Genomic DNA, 14,268 nt, shown 5'->3' on the forward strand with positions numbered 1-14,268 from the left:
CGCTGCTTATTCAAATCTTCTTATTCAAAGAATCAAAAGCAAAAGAGCTGCCCACCCAAAATCAGTCTCCCTGGACAGCGGGTGCCACTTAAGATATCACATTTTTCTTGTTGGTTCTCTTCCCTTATGTCCCTCATCCTGAACAAAGGCTGCTTTTGGCCCTTAGGCCCAGGCTGTTTGTTTTTTGTATTCAAGGCCTGGTTTCTGAAAATATCAGAGGCTTGACTCACAAAAGAGAGACAGTTTTAGAATCTTTTATGATCATTCTCCAGTCCAAAAAACTGGGTTTCTAAGACACAGAAACTGAGGACCAGCAAGAGTTTTCTTTTGTATCTTCTTCTCTGACTCTCTCCCAGGGTTGCTTGGACTCATCAGTCTCAGATAGCGTATTTGTGTCATCCAAATAAAGTCACAGACATAGAAAATAATACTATAATCACCAAAGGGGAAGGGCTAAATTAGGAGTCTGGGATTAACAGGTATCAGTTCAGTTCAGTTCAATCACTCAGTCATGTCCAACTCTTTGTGACCCCATGAATCACAGCACGCCAGGCCTCCCTGTCCATCATACACTACTCTACATAAAATAGATAAACAGCAAGGGTCTACTGTATAGCACTGGGAACTCTATTCAATATCTTTTAATAACCTATAACTCTTTCTCCCCTCTCCAAAATCTCCTGGCTCATCTTGACCATTTTTTTTACTGTCTTTTCTCCCACACTCTGTTCATTCCACGTGAACCCACCAAGCCAGGCCAGGGTTCTCTAGGTTCTGCCCTCACTCAGAGTCGCTGTCATGTCTGACTCTTTGCAATCCCATGGAGTGTAGCCTGCCAGGCTCCTCTTTCCATGGAATTCTCCAGGCAAGAATACTGGAGTGAATTGCCATTTCTTTCTCCAGAAGATCTTCCTGACCCAGGAATTGAACCTGAGTCTCCTGCATTGCAGGCAGATTCTTTGAGCCACCAGGGAATGCCTCACTCATTACCTTGTTTTATAGCACAAGTTGTAGACACTGAGCTGGCTGTTCAGAATTTGGTATAGATTGAAAGAGAAAGAGGTTAAGGGGTGCTCATACCACTGATATATTCTACATAACACACTGATTTGTTGCCTTTCAAACTAAAAGAAACTGAGGCTCGGATACGGTGGAGAGGAACGGAGCAGACCCAGAGCCAGTCAATGACTGAGCAGATTTCTCTGGCACCTCAGGCTTCATCTTCCCCGCAACCTGGACAGGATGTCTTCCAGGCCTCCTGAGTTGTCCAACCCTGCTGTCTCTGTCTTGGATACACAGCTTATAATCTTTCGTGGTTCTCATGAGCTTGGGGATAGTAATGACTGGTCTAGGTGCTGATAGAGACACACACAAACATCTTGTGGCCTTGAGACTGGCTGCTTCTTTCATGTCTCAGTCACAATAGCATGAAAAATCCTCCATGGATATAAATCCTCAATTGGAGTGAAAAGCTGAAGTTGGCAGCCAATATGTAGCATCAGGTGTTTCTACCTCCAAAATATTTGGCCTGTCACCCATGGCTTATAGGTGAACACAATCCCCATCTCCTGCCCTCCAAACATCTCTAGGCTTACATGTCACCGAGAAAGAGACTAGTTTCTTGGCAAGTCCCTTTCAGAAGTTTTCAAACCTCTGTTTTAGCATATGGCTATGAGGAAAGCCTCAAGGTGACCGAGATCATCTGTCCTGGCTGAGCTGTGACCTGGATATGTAAAGGTCTGGGCATATTCAACCAGCATGAGAGTAACTGCTTTCCAGCCCTTCTGCATTCAGAGCTTTCAGAATATCATGAGCTCACTCTGGTTTAGTTCAACTAACATTGGTAAATTTATTGTGTACCACATACCAGGATGATTTGAAGGAGACAGGAAAAGCATACTTTCAAAAAACTTGCATTTCAGTGGGTGGACAGGCACAAAAAGGAATCATTTTGAATTCACGTTGATTGCAGTAACAGGATGAACACTGCCAGAGAAGCTTGGATCTGGGGCTCTTAGCTCAGCCTGATGAGAGCAGGGATTCCTAGAGGATGTGACAACCAAAATGAATCTTAAAATGTGTGTAAGGTGCCCAAGGAGGAGGAAGAAGGCATTCTATAATACAGATGCAAAGCAACGCAGTATATTTGAGTCCTACAAATGATTCTGCATGTGAGAGCACAGCAAAGAAGAAGAAAAAAGAGAAGTCTAAGTAGAAACTGGCAGTGAAGCTGCAATGGCAGGAAGAGGTTGGATCACAGAGCCTTGTGTACTTTCTAAGACACTTGACCTTATGCCAAGAAGACTGTGGAGAGCCAGAAAAGTTTTCAGCAGGGAGTGACAAAGTCAGACTTTGATCTTGCCAGGGATCTTGGTTTTAACTGAACTATTTATTTTAGTTTTTGGATTAGGAAATATTTGCATATCTGGACTTTTGTAACCGAGGGTCATCATCAAGGTGTAACATGGCTTGTGTGAGAGTGTTTGGGCTCTCCCTCTCAGATGAACTTTGCTGGCTGATTTATTTTTTGCCCTGGATCCAGGGGCTCTGGTCCCGCCAGTCACTGGCACACAGCCCAGTGCCCAGCACCCTACCCTCCCAGCACTGCCTGGTGTCAGGCTGCCTTCCACTATAAGCCAGACTTGACTAGCTCCTTTTTATCCCTTACAATTCCGACAGTGAGAGTCTTTGGGTAGACTTTTTTCTTTCTTATACTCTGAGGAGCATTTGGCAGCTTTATATATATAAAACAAACCCAGGTCTCCTTAAGTCAAGAATTTAAAACACTTTTTTTTTGTTTGTTTCAAATTTCCTTGAGAGAAAAACATGTGTTTCTTGGAATGAGAGATACATTTGCTGTGATGAAGAGCTGTTTGCCAGCTATTGAAGATTTTTCCTTCGGAAGCACTGAAAGTAGACACAAGAGCCCGCAAACACCGAGAGAAGAGGTTTCCTTTTGAAAATGCCCATGGTCTGCTCTGAGTGATGAGATTTTGGATCACTGTGAAAATCTACCTTTGTTTAATGGACTTATTTAAATCTGAAGAATCTCTATGGGTGCACTCCAAGTTCTCCTCATGGGGAGATCTTGGACATGGCATTCACTTTTCTTGAGGCAACATCTCTCAATAAATGTATTTTCCCCTCAAGAACCTGCTGCTTTAAATCTGTTAACACTTGGTTCAGTATTCTGTTTCAATTTCTGTATCAAATGCTGGAATGGAAAAGAAATGCAAATCTATGGTCAGATGGGTGTGAGATATTGGTGGCTTGGAAGCAATAAATTTTTTGAAAAGATATATTTAAAGTTACATAATATAAAGTAAAAGTTGTTTGTATAGATAACATACTTCAATAAATTTTCTATAGCTGTACAAATATCAACAAATGTCTTAGCAGCCTTAGAGGTCTGGAGAGGCACAACCCTGTTTACCTGTACCCAGAATGAGTAGAATTCCAATGAGGGCTCTGAGGGACAAATGTGAGAGAATGTGTGTGAGAACACAGCCGTGCTCTGAGGTGGAGGTGCCTGGTGCTGATTCTGCCCACATGTGCTGCCCCCCCCCCACGGGGAAGGGAAGCTCAGAGGTGCTGGGCATCTTGAGAACAGGAAACAGAAGGGGAAGTGGGACCAGAAAAGAGTGTGTGGTCTGCGAACACTTACCTTTATGCATAAATTGTGGCGCGGTGAGCTTCAGGGATTCTCAGTAATCCAGTTAGTTCTCCTTTCCTGCTGGTACAGAAAAGAATGAAAGTGCATAGAGAGACTCGAATTCCCCAGCTCTGCGGAACTTGGAGAGGAAAGAAGGCATTTTGCCCAACATCAAGTATTTCTCTTGAAACTAGCTAGAATTTCTGACAACAAAGTAGAAGGTGAATTATTAGGGGGACAACACTGGAAGCAGGAAAGAATAAAGAGGGAATATTAGACTAACTCAGGACAGAGAGGAAACGTCTTCACTAAGGCAGTGACCCAGAGACAGATTTCTGAATTTAGAATGAGTAGAGGGTAACCAAGGAGATACACGAGTATGTGGAAGGCTCTGACGGGATTTTCACTGAATTGCAAACAGCCTCCCTACTGCCCTGCATAGGATGTTGTGCCTGAGGGGTTTTCAAGGCTCCATGACTATAGAAGAAACTTCCAGGATGCAGCAGTGCATGCCTGTCATTCTGGTGTCCCATCTGCCCCACATCCCTTTTCCCACTTCTGTTAATAACACTGTCTTCTTTCCTTTGGAGAAATATTCTTATCCCATGATCCAGTCCATCACCAAATCTCAACTTTCTAGTCAAAAATGGACTTGCCATCTCTCTGGAATAGACTTGCCATCTGTCTGGCCACAAGGATGAGCTCAAACATGGGCACATGACTCAAGATGGTTTAGTCAAGCCTTTCCCCAGGATCATTCCCATGAGGAAGGCCCTTCATCTCTCTGGGGCCACATGAGCTGAAAAATTGTAACTCGTGAATTGCTTTTGGATATATTCCTGCCTTGTAGAGAAGTCTGTCCTCAATGGGAAAAATATAGACATAAAAAGCCAAATAGATGTGAGTGATAGATGGAGAGAGAATCTGAATACATCACAATGCAGATTTACCCACAGTTCCTACAGCTGTTCTTCCATCCCGTGATCTATCCCAGGGTCTTTCTGATAAACAGCCTCCCTCTCTTCCTTTTTTTACCTTAAGCTAGTCTGAGATGGCTTTCTGTTATTTTCCACCAGAAGATTTTTTACTAATACCTCTGCAAAAGGAAAGTAACTTCAACTAGAACTTCAGTGGCTGTCTCCCTGGCATGATGGAATAAGAAAGGCCAGTTGCCTGGACCATAGAGGTTATGGGGGAGAAGGGGTGGCAGTAATGTCCATTATAAATGGATTCATTCAGTTGAACAAAGGGCTTTTATAAGAACAGTGCTAAATAGAAGTTGGCATCTCTCTCTCTCTTTCTGGTTTTGGTCTACTGGAGACTGAACATCTCATGAAAAACCAAAACAAGCCAAGAAAACATTAGTGCTAGGCTGCTTCACAAGATACATATACAAATACAAATACAAAATACAAGAAAACATGTCTTAAGAGCAAGGATTGCTTTTTATAAAAAGTGTTTTCATGTAAGAGACTATGGAATTTTTTCTACTTGCTTTTTAGAGACAGTAAAATAGTGAGAGCAAGAGCAAGTGAACAAGCAAAGGAGAGAGAGAGAAATATTGATTCAAATGTTTTTCACCCAAAAGCCAGGGAATAGACTATTTAGATCCTTTGGTTGCACAGTTCAATGATATAATTTTTGCTTGCTAATGGTAAACTGACTTCACTATAACTCTGTAGCCACAGAAGTCCGCCCTGAAAATATAACATGGCAAGATCTAAACTTGCAAAACATATACAAGGACTTATCACTTCTACATAAAGAACTCCAAATGCACTTAGTTTAATTTGCCAAAAGTGAATTCATACACAGTGTTTTAAGAATACATCTCTTAGACAACGTGAGGCACAGTTCAGCCGCTCAGTCGTGTTGGACTGTTTGCGACCCCATGGACTGCAGCACACCAGGCTTCCCTGTCCATCACCAACTCCTGGAGCTTACTCAAATTCACGTCCATCGCGTCGGTGATGCCATCCAACCATCTCGTCCTCTGTCATCCCCTTCTTCTCCCACCTTCTATCTTTCCCAGCATCAGGGTCTTTTCCAACGAGTTGGTTCTTCGCATCAGGTGGCCAAAGTATTGGAGTTTCAGCTTCAGCATCAGTCCTTCCAATGAATACTCGGGACTGATTTCCTGTAGGATTGACTGGTTGACTCTCCTTGCAGTCCAACGGACTCTCAAGAGTCTTCTCCAACACCACAGTTCAAAAGCATCAATTCTACCTTGAGTCCTGAAAAGTTAGCACCTGAGACGCTCCTTTAGATGTGTGCCACTAGATGGCGTATCAGGCTAACTTGCTCCCCTTCTCTGAGCAACTTGCTAGCTCCCTCTTCACCTCCTGCCATATTTGGTGAGTCACCTCAGGCCACCTGATAAACACTCAGGAAATACTTAAGACCAATTCAGCAGAAAATATAACTCACCTAGATGGTATGATGAGTATTATTAGGATGCCTCTGCCAAGATTTTTTTCAGAGCCTGAAATCAGCCTACTTCTTTGTTTCTTGGATTGAATGTATTTAAAAATCTGACTTTGGGGGCTTTCCTGGTGGCTCACCGGAAAAGAATCCACCTGCCAAGGCAGGAGACAGGGGTTTAATCCCTGATCCGGGAAGATCCCACATGCCACAGAGCAACCAGGCCCATGTGCCACAGCTATTGGGCCTGTGCTCTAGAGCCCGGGAGCCACGGCTACTGAGACCATGTGCCACGACTACTGAAGCCTGTGCACCCCAGAGACCGTGTTCAACAACAGGAGAAGCCATGGCAACGAGAAGCCCGTGCACCGCAAGTGTAGAGCAGCTCCTGCCCACCACAACTAGAGAAAAGTCCACAAAGCAATGAAGATCCAGCACAACCAAAAATAAATAAATTACTAAAGATTTTTTTTTAAATATGACTCTTACATGAAGCAAATGGAAATCAGTAGGGTTAAAACATTAAATAGTTGATTTTTCCCCCACAACTGCCTAATTCTAACCCTATGGGTCAAGCCCTTCCTTGCTTCATGAATGAAATCTAGATCCATACTTTCTTTGGTCACTGTTGAATAATACATGGCATTCTATTCACCTTCAACTCACCCAAATAGTTTTAGTTCTGTAATTCAAATGATGATTCTTTTATAATGATCAAACTGCACAATTTGTAAAATTAGACTTCTTGCTCTCCCCTATTGTAGGATCACTTTACTCTAGAAGTTTGCATTAGAGAGAAATGCATATACTGTCTAGATTTTCCCACTTAGCACTTCCATTCCTTCTTCCCTCAATCACTTATTCTTTTTGGATCCTCCAGGGCTGCTGTGTGTATGTATATAGATGTGGAGTTACTATGGAGAGAACAGGACAGGTAAGGAGAAGGAGCAAGAAATGTTTTTCTTGACTGGCATCAATATAATGTGACATTTTACCAAACATGAATTCACAATCAAAAACTACAAAACATATAAGGAGATAAGAAACCACAAGTGAGAATGAGCAGACCCATAAAGACTTCAGATATTGGAATTACTGGGGATAAAGTATAAAATTAGTACATTTAATATATCCAAAGAAATAAGAGGAAATTGTATAGCAGTAAGAGCAAGACACTATTGCCAGTGACCATACTGATTTGAAAAAGAACTAAATTGAATTTTTAAAAATGAATACCTTACAGATATTTATTAATTAAAATTAAAACTCAAAGGAAAGAGATTAGAGGAAACTAGAGAGAAAAATAGTGAAATGGAAGATAAACTGGAAGGAATTACCCAGAAGAGAGCACAGAATGATGAAGGTGAAAAATACAAAAGATGGCTTTAAACAGTATGTAGAACAGAATGAAAAGGTCTAATATACATTCAATCAGAATTCTCAAAAGAGAGCTAAAGGGGAGAAGAAATAGTTGACATATTAATGCCTGAGAGTTTTTCATAATTAATGAAAAATCCACAGATTCAGGAAGCACAACACATTCTAATGTGAATAAGTAAAAAGAAATCCATAACCAGTCACATGTTGATTAGGCCAAAAAACACTAGAAACAGAAAATCTTAAAAATAACCAGAGAGACAAGACTGATTATTTATGAAAAAAGGATAATTAGATTGGTAACTGCCTTCTCAAATCAACAACAAAAGCAGAAGGCAGTAGAATAATATCTTCAGTGCACTGAGAGAAAATAACTATTGATTTAAAATTGTATACTTAGTGAAATTATCTTTTAAGAACAAGAATGAAGTAAGGATTTTGTTTTAAACACAAACTGACAGAATATCCTACCAATAGACCATTACTAAAGAAAACTTTATTCAGAAAGGAGAAGACTCTTACACTATAGTTGGGAATGTAAATTGTCACAGCCGCTATGGAGAACAGTATGGAGGCTCCTTAAAAAAATAAAAGTGGAACTATCATATGACCCAGAAATGCCACTCCTAAGTATATACCTGGAGAAAACCATAATTCAGCAAGATGCATGCACCCCAATATTCATTGCAGCACCATTTCCAATAGCCAAGACACAGAAGCAATTAAATGTCCATAAACAGAGGAATGGATAAAGATGTAGTACCTATATACAATGGAATACTATTCAGTCAGAGAAAAGAAGGAAATAAGGCTATTCACAGCAATATGGATGGACCTAGAAATTGTCATACTGAATGAATTAAGACAGAGAGAGACAAATATTATATGATATTGCTTATATGTGGGATCTTAAAAAGGAGTATAAATGAACTTATTTACAAAACAGAAGTAGAGTCACAGATATATAAAACATATTTATGGTTACCAGGGGATATAGGGGCAGAGGGATAAACTGGGAGATGGAGACTGACATATACATACTGCTGCTGCTGCTAAGTCGCTTCAGTCGTGTACTACTCTGCGCAACCCCATGACAGCAGCCCACCAGGCTTCCCCATCCCTGGGATTCTCCAGGCAAGAACACTGGAGTGGGTTGCCATTTCCTTCTCCAATGCATGAAAGTGAAAAGTGAAAGTGAAGTCGGTCAGTTGTGTCTGACTCTAGCGACCCCGTGGACTGCAGCCTACCAGGCTCCTCCACCCATGGAATTTTCTAGGCAAAAGTACTGGAGTGGGGTGCCATTGCCTTCTCCACCGATATACATACTACTATATATAAAATTGGAGAAAGTGATGGCACCCCACTCCAGTACTCTTGCCTGGAAAATCCCATGGGTGGAGGAGCCTGGTGGGATGCAGTCCAGGGGGTCGCTAAGAGTCGGACACGACTGAGCGACTTCACTTTCACTTTTCACTTTCATGCATTGGAAAAGGAAATGGCAACCCACTCCAGTGTTCTTGCCTGGAGAATCCCAGGGACAGGGGAGCCTGGTGGGCTGCTGTCTATGTGGTCGCATAGAGTCGGACACGACTGAAGTGACTTATCAGCATATATAAAATAGGTAACTAATAAGGACCTACTGTATAGCACAGGGAACTCTACTCAATAGTTTGTAATGGCCTATATGGGAAAGAATCTTGAAAAAAAGAGTAGGTATATGTATATGTATAACTGATGCAATTTGCTGCAACAAACAATATTGTAAATCAACTATACTCCAATAAAAATTAAAAACAAATAAATACAAAAAGAAAAGAAGGGAGAAGATTTCAAAAGCAGATCTGAAATGTAGAAAGAAAAGGCGTAGGTGATTCTAAACAAACAAGTCAAATACCATATTTTAAAGCTGAAAGGTAAGATAGAAATTTAAAAATAGATAAAATAGCAGAAAGTTCAAAGGAGGTAATCAGAGTTAAACTGTTTTAGTGTCTAAGTTAAATCTACATATAAACGTTTTTAGTTAACTATTAAAAGAAGAAAATTGAGTCCAGATGATTTAAGCAAGGACTGAATTTTCATTCAACCAGGACCCTAAAGTCTAGAACTCCTTTGAGAGGACCTGGCCAGGAAGAGAGGATTAAGAGTTCTCTGGAGGTATCACCTATATTGCTAACAAAGGGCTTCCCTGGTGGCTCAGCTGGTTAAAAAAATAATCTGCCTACAATGCAGGAGACCCTGGTTCAATCACTGATTTGGGAAGATCCCCTGGAGAAAGGGGAAGGCAACCCACTCCAGTATTCTTGCCTGGAGAATTCCATGGGCTGAGGAGCCTGGTGGGCTACAGTCCATGGGGTCGCAAAGAATTGGACCTGACTGAGAGAGTAACACTCAACTTTCACTTTGCTAACAAAGGTTTTAAGTTGCCTTCCCTAAATTATGATGCTGTGGAATTTTCCAAATCTCCTCAGAATTTAATCTTCCCAATACAGTTTCCTTCTTTCCTTCCCCAAATGCCATTTCTAGCAGCAAATGCTTGGACCCTTTTTGAAAATGAACTACGAACCCTCCCATTGTCCCAGCATCTGTCCTACTCCTCATGTCTGTGCAGAGTCATGAGAGTGGCCACAGAAAGCTTACTAAAATCTATAAAAACATACAGTACACTTGGTCAGTACTTGCCTCTAGTCCCACAGTATTCATTCTCCATTACAGTAGTTAAGAAAATCTGAGGAGGCCATGGATTGTATGATTTTTTTTTCTATTCAGATCATTTAATGACAGGTCATGATTAAACATAGTTATAATAAATCATGAGTTCTTGATAACCAATGTAGGTGACAATGCTTTATTTAAACATTACAACCAAATTCAATTTATATGTCTGATACCAAAAAAAAAGTCATGGGCAACATGATACAAACATTTAAATTTTGATGCCACAGACAAGGCTCAAAATAACTGGACAGGCAACGACCATGAAGCAGCTTTCCGAGCTTTCTTGGCCTGTGGTTCCTTCTATTCCCTTTTCCTTTATTCCCACAAAGAAAATTCTCACTGGATAGTGCCTAATACATTTGTTAATATAGAGTGACTTTTTTGGAAGCCAAGGTAAGAGACAAGCTATCTGAATCTCTTTTAGCCTTCCCCAAAGAAACGGGCCAGACTACATGGACCTGTATCCTGCCTCACCAAGAAATAAAACTTTTAACTAAACGGCCTCATGGCTCCCTCTATATCTGGCCACTCTCAGTTCTATCTAAAATCACCAAATGCAGTGAAGATGCCGGATTGTTCATTCCAGGCAGGTCACCCCAAGCTTCGGAATTCTGAGTCTACAGGAATTTGTTATTTGGCTCAGAAATTCCTTCTCAGGAAGGATTCTAAAATCTAAAGCACATTTTTATCAAAACCTTTTCTCAACTCCAGCATGGCTAATGAAAGTCTCCTTGAATAAACTGACTTCTGCTCACAGCAGCATTTGAGGACCAATGCTTGGCAAGAGGAAGAACCCACAGTGCTTGTCCCCACAGGTTCATTCCAGGGATGTCGTGAGTGAGCATCACCTCCAGGACTCTACTCCCAGATATCGGGCTGATTCCAGTCCCACAAGTATTGTAGGAATTAGAAAGAACCCTCAAGAGATAGTCAGAAGGCCTGGCTCTATGATGTAAAAACTCATTTGACAATAGGCACATCACTTAGCCTTTGTCAGTTTCAGTTTTACCTTCTGTTTGATGGGATCAGCACATCCACCCTGCCTTTATCATAGAGGTCACTGTGAGACAGTCAAATGAGATAATGCATGTGAAAATGTTTTGTAAACAGTAATACACCATAAAAATAATACAAACTTTATTCTTATCACCTTCTTAAAGCAGCTCACACTATCCTTGCTCCATCCTCACATTAAAAGTCCCTTACTCAGTGGAAACAGTGTCAGACTTTATTTTTTGGGCTCCAAAATCACTGCAGATGGTGACTGCAGCCATGAAATTAAAAGACGCTCACTCCTTGGAAGGAAAGTTATGACCAACCTAGATAGCGTATTCAAAAGCAGAGACGTTACTTTGCCAACAAAGGTTCGTCTAGTCAAGGCTATGGTTTTTCCTGTGGTCATGTATGGATGTGAGAGTTGGACTGTAAAGAAGGCTGAGCACCGAAGAGTTGATGCTTTGGAACTGTGGTGTTGGAGAAGACTCTTGAGAGTCCCTTGGACTGCAAGGAGATCCAACCAGCCCATTCTGAAGGAGATCAGCCCTGGGATTTCTTTGGAAGGAATGATGCTAAACTCCAGTACTTTGGCCACCTCATGGGAAGAGTTGACTCATTGGAAAAGACTGTGATGCTGGGAGGGATAGGGGGCAAGAAGAGAAGGGTACGACAGAGGATGAGATGGTTGGATGGCCTCACTGACTCGATGGACTTGAGTCTGGGTGAACTCCGGGAGTTGGTGATGGACAGGGAGGCCTGGCGTGCTGCGATTCATAGGGTCGCAAAGAGTCGGACACGACTGAGCGACTGAACTGAATTGAACTGAACTGACTCAGAGCTTCATTGAACAATTTCCCAGGTGAAAAGGAGGAAGGATCCGGGCAGGAAAAATCTAGGCAGTTTTTTTAAGTACCTGGCCCCCATTTTGGTGAATTTGGATCTCTACATTCTATAAATCAATTTCAAAACCCTGTAAGATTGTGGCAGCAGTTAAATCTGATGTTGGAAGGATATGTAACAGATTTTTATTATTTTTGCTCATTCAGTTTGGGTCTTAAGGAGGAAGTAGGTGTTGACCAGTCAGGCTGTGATTTGAATGTTTCAAAAATGACTTATTTTTGCCATTCCCCCAAAGGTCTTGTTTATTTCTATTCATGATCTAAATTTTGCTCAGAATGACATCAGGGGAATGAGAAAATTACCTGCAATTCTTGTCAGATCTGAAATTGTCACAACAGGACCTCTATTCCAGGACTGGAGGCACTGGGAGCAGCCTCCTCGGGTGGGCTCCTGGCCGTCCTTTCCCTCTGCCTTGCTCAGCTCTCCTACCCCTGGGCCCTGGTAAGCCAGTCACCACCATCCTAGTGAGACTGCTGGGGGCTTCACCACTTTCAGGCCCAAGAGAGTATGAGAAACCTCACCAGGACATCTGAAGAAAAATATTTGAAGCCCAAGGAACCCTCAGGACTAAGTGTTTGGGGCACATGATGAGGTAAGATCTAGTGTAAGATTTTCCAAATACATGTGATCACAGGACTCTCCTGAAATACATGTTAAAAGTACAAATCCTAGCTCCAGACTCATCCTATCAGTCTCCTGGGCAGGGCCCAACAATACATTTTTAACAGCAATCAGGTAATTTATACGGTTAGACAATTTGGGAAAATGCCAATCCAAAAGAAAAGACTCAATTAAGTTTTTGACTTCACTAATGGCGGCATCTCCATCTATAAAGAAAAGAGGGGGTGGGTTACAGTGCAATCAGTGACCTCAGCCTCTCTCAAAGGCTGCCTAAGCTCTGACTGGATTACCTGTATGAAGTCTTTCAGACTTTTTAGAAATATTTACAGATGTGGCTAGGTCTAGATGTTCCTTAGGCTAGAGTGACAGCCATTTGCCATGCCCAGTTTGCACAGTCTGCCTGGTGTGGAAAGGGAGACTGGCCAACACTCCATGGCCGCAGAACGAACCCCTGGAGGAGCAGATGGAGAGCACCCCATGAGCACCAGGTCCATGGCAAATTCTCCCAGCTTCCTCATGAGTCTGCATGGCCTAGAGAAGTTCATCTGCCTGCCACCTGCCTCCTTGTGCCCTCATCCAACATGTCCCTGACTCAGCTGTGACTCACAGGCAAACACGCTCCTACATCATCCTACTCAGCCCTCTGCCTCTCACCCCTCCCCATTCCAACTCACCTCTTTCAGCTCAGATTTCTTAATACTGGCTTTTCAGATCACTGAGCATGTCTTTAAATAGGATGGATGGACAAATACACACAACACTTAGATATCAAAATATACCCATTTAAATAAAAAAACTTTAATTCTCTGGGTTTGTTGTAATTTATCCATAGCAGTATTTCATATTATACATATAAAATCTCCCAATTCTTTCTTGGGCATTTCTTGTTTCCTCTATTCAGTTGCAGCGTCCCCATGGACAGAGTGGGCTTTCCAGGTGGCTCAGTGGTAAAGAATCCAACTGCCAAAGCAGGAGACGCAGGAGATGAGGCTCAGTCCCTGGGTCGGGAAGATCCCCTGGAGGAGGAAATGGTGACCCACTTCAGTATTCTTTCCTGGGAAACCCCAAGGGCAGAGGAGCCTGGCGGGCTACAATCCATGAGGTTGCAAAGAGTTGGACCTGACTGAGTGACTGAGCACGCACGCATGCATGGACAGAGATCATGTCTTACACAAGCCTAATATTTTACCCCCAATAAAACAAAGGAAGGAAGCTAATATGTGTAAGCACTTTCTACACAGGACTAGTCAGGGGAAAAGAAACAGAAGGATGTGCTGAGAAAAGCCAGGGTGCTGAGGATGGCCAGCTTTGCCTTTACTTGTCCGGTCAGACTTATCTCTTGTCCACATACCCAGAAATGACTGTTTTCTCTCTTGACCAGAAACCTGGAGGTCTGAGTGATTTATGCAGCCCTTCCGAGGACAACCTGGTCCCATGTACCCAGTTTATTTCGGTAATCTGTTATCATCTTTGTATTTTTTATTGTCTGTCGGTAGTTTTGTTGCCTTCAGGTTTCCAATTTTAATAATTCTTTCCCATGGCTCCCTTCACCAAAATCATACATGCCCCCGGCTAATGAAAGCAGT

The 14,268-nt window shown here is 42.1% G+C and overlaps 1 protein-coding gene and 2 long non-coding RNA genes across 10 annotated transcripts in view; 1 reads left to right on the forward strand and 2 right to left on the reverse strand.

Annotated features, from left to right (window-relative positions):
• The window catches only part of LOC147377096 (uncharacterized), an 88,683-nt gene that overhangs the window by 46,945 nt on the left and 27,470 nt on the right, over window positions 1-14,268 (forward strand). The gene's annotated exons all lie outside the window — the stretch shown is intronic.
• Window positions 1,825-3,981, reverse strand: LOC147377098 (uncharacterized). Its single transcript, XR_015161334.1, has 2 exons — window positions 3,665-3,981; window positions 1,825-2,043 (listed from the first exon to the last, which is right to left on the reverse strand). It is a non-coding gene; the product is annotated as an uncharacterized LOC147377098 (long non-coding RNA).
• The window catches only part of ILDR2 (immunoglobulin like domain containing receptor 2), a 68,908-nt gene continuing 68,098 nt past the window's right edge, over window positions 13,459-14,268 (reverse strand). For all 8 annotated transcript variants that reach the window (XR_015161329.1, XR_015161327.1, XM_086393874.1 and 5 more), the window contains one exon: window positions 13,459-13,698. Coding sequence is in view for 6 of the 8 variants with exons in the window: in XM_086393874.1 (XP_086250000.1) it covers window positions 13,580-13,698 (119 nt within the window). In the remaining 2 variants the exon portion in view is untranslated. The remainder of the gene's footprint in view (window positions 13,699-14,268) is intronic.

The sequence above is a fragment of the Bos grunniens genome, chromosome 3 (genome assembly GCF_055505025.1).
Source record: "Bos grunniens cultivar Pamir isolate PY7600 chromosome 3, Bosgru_T2T1.0, whole genome shotgun sequence".
Taxonomy (NCBI): Eukaryota; Metazoa; Chordata; class Mammalia; order Artiodactyla; family Bovidae; genus Bos; species Bos grunniens.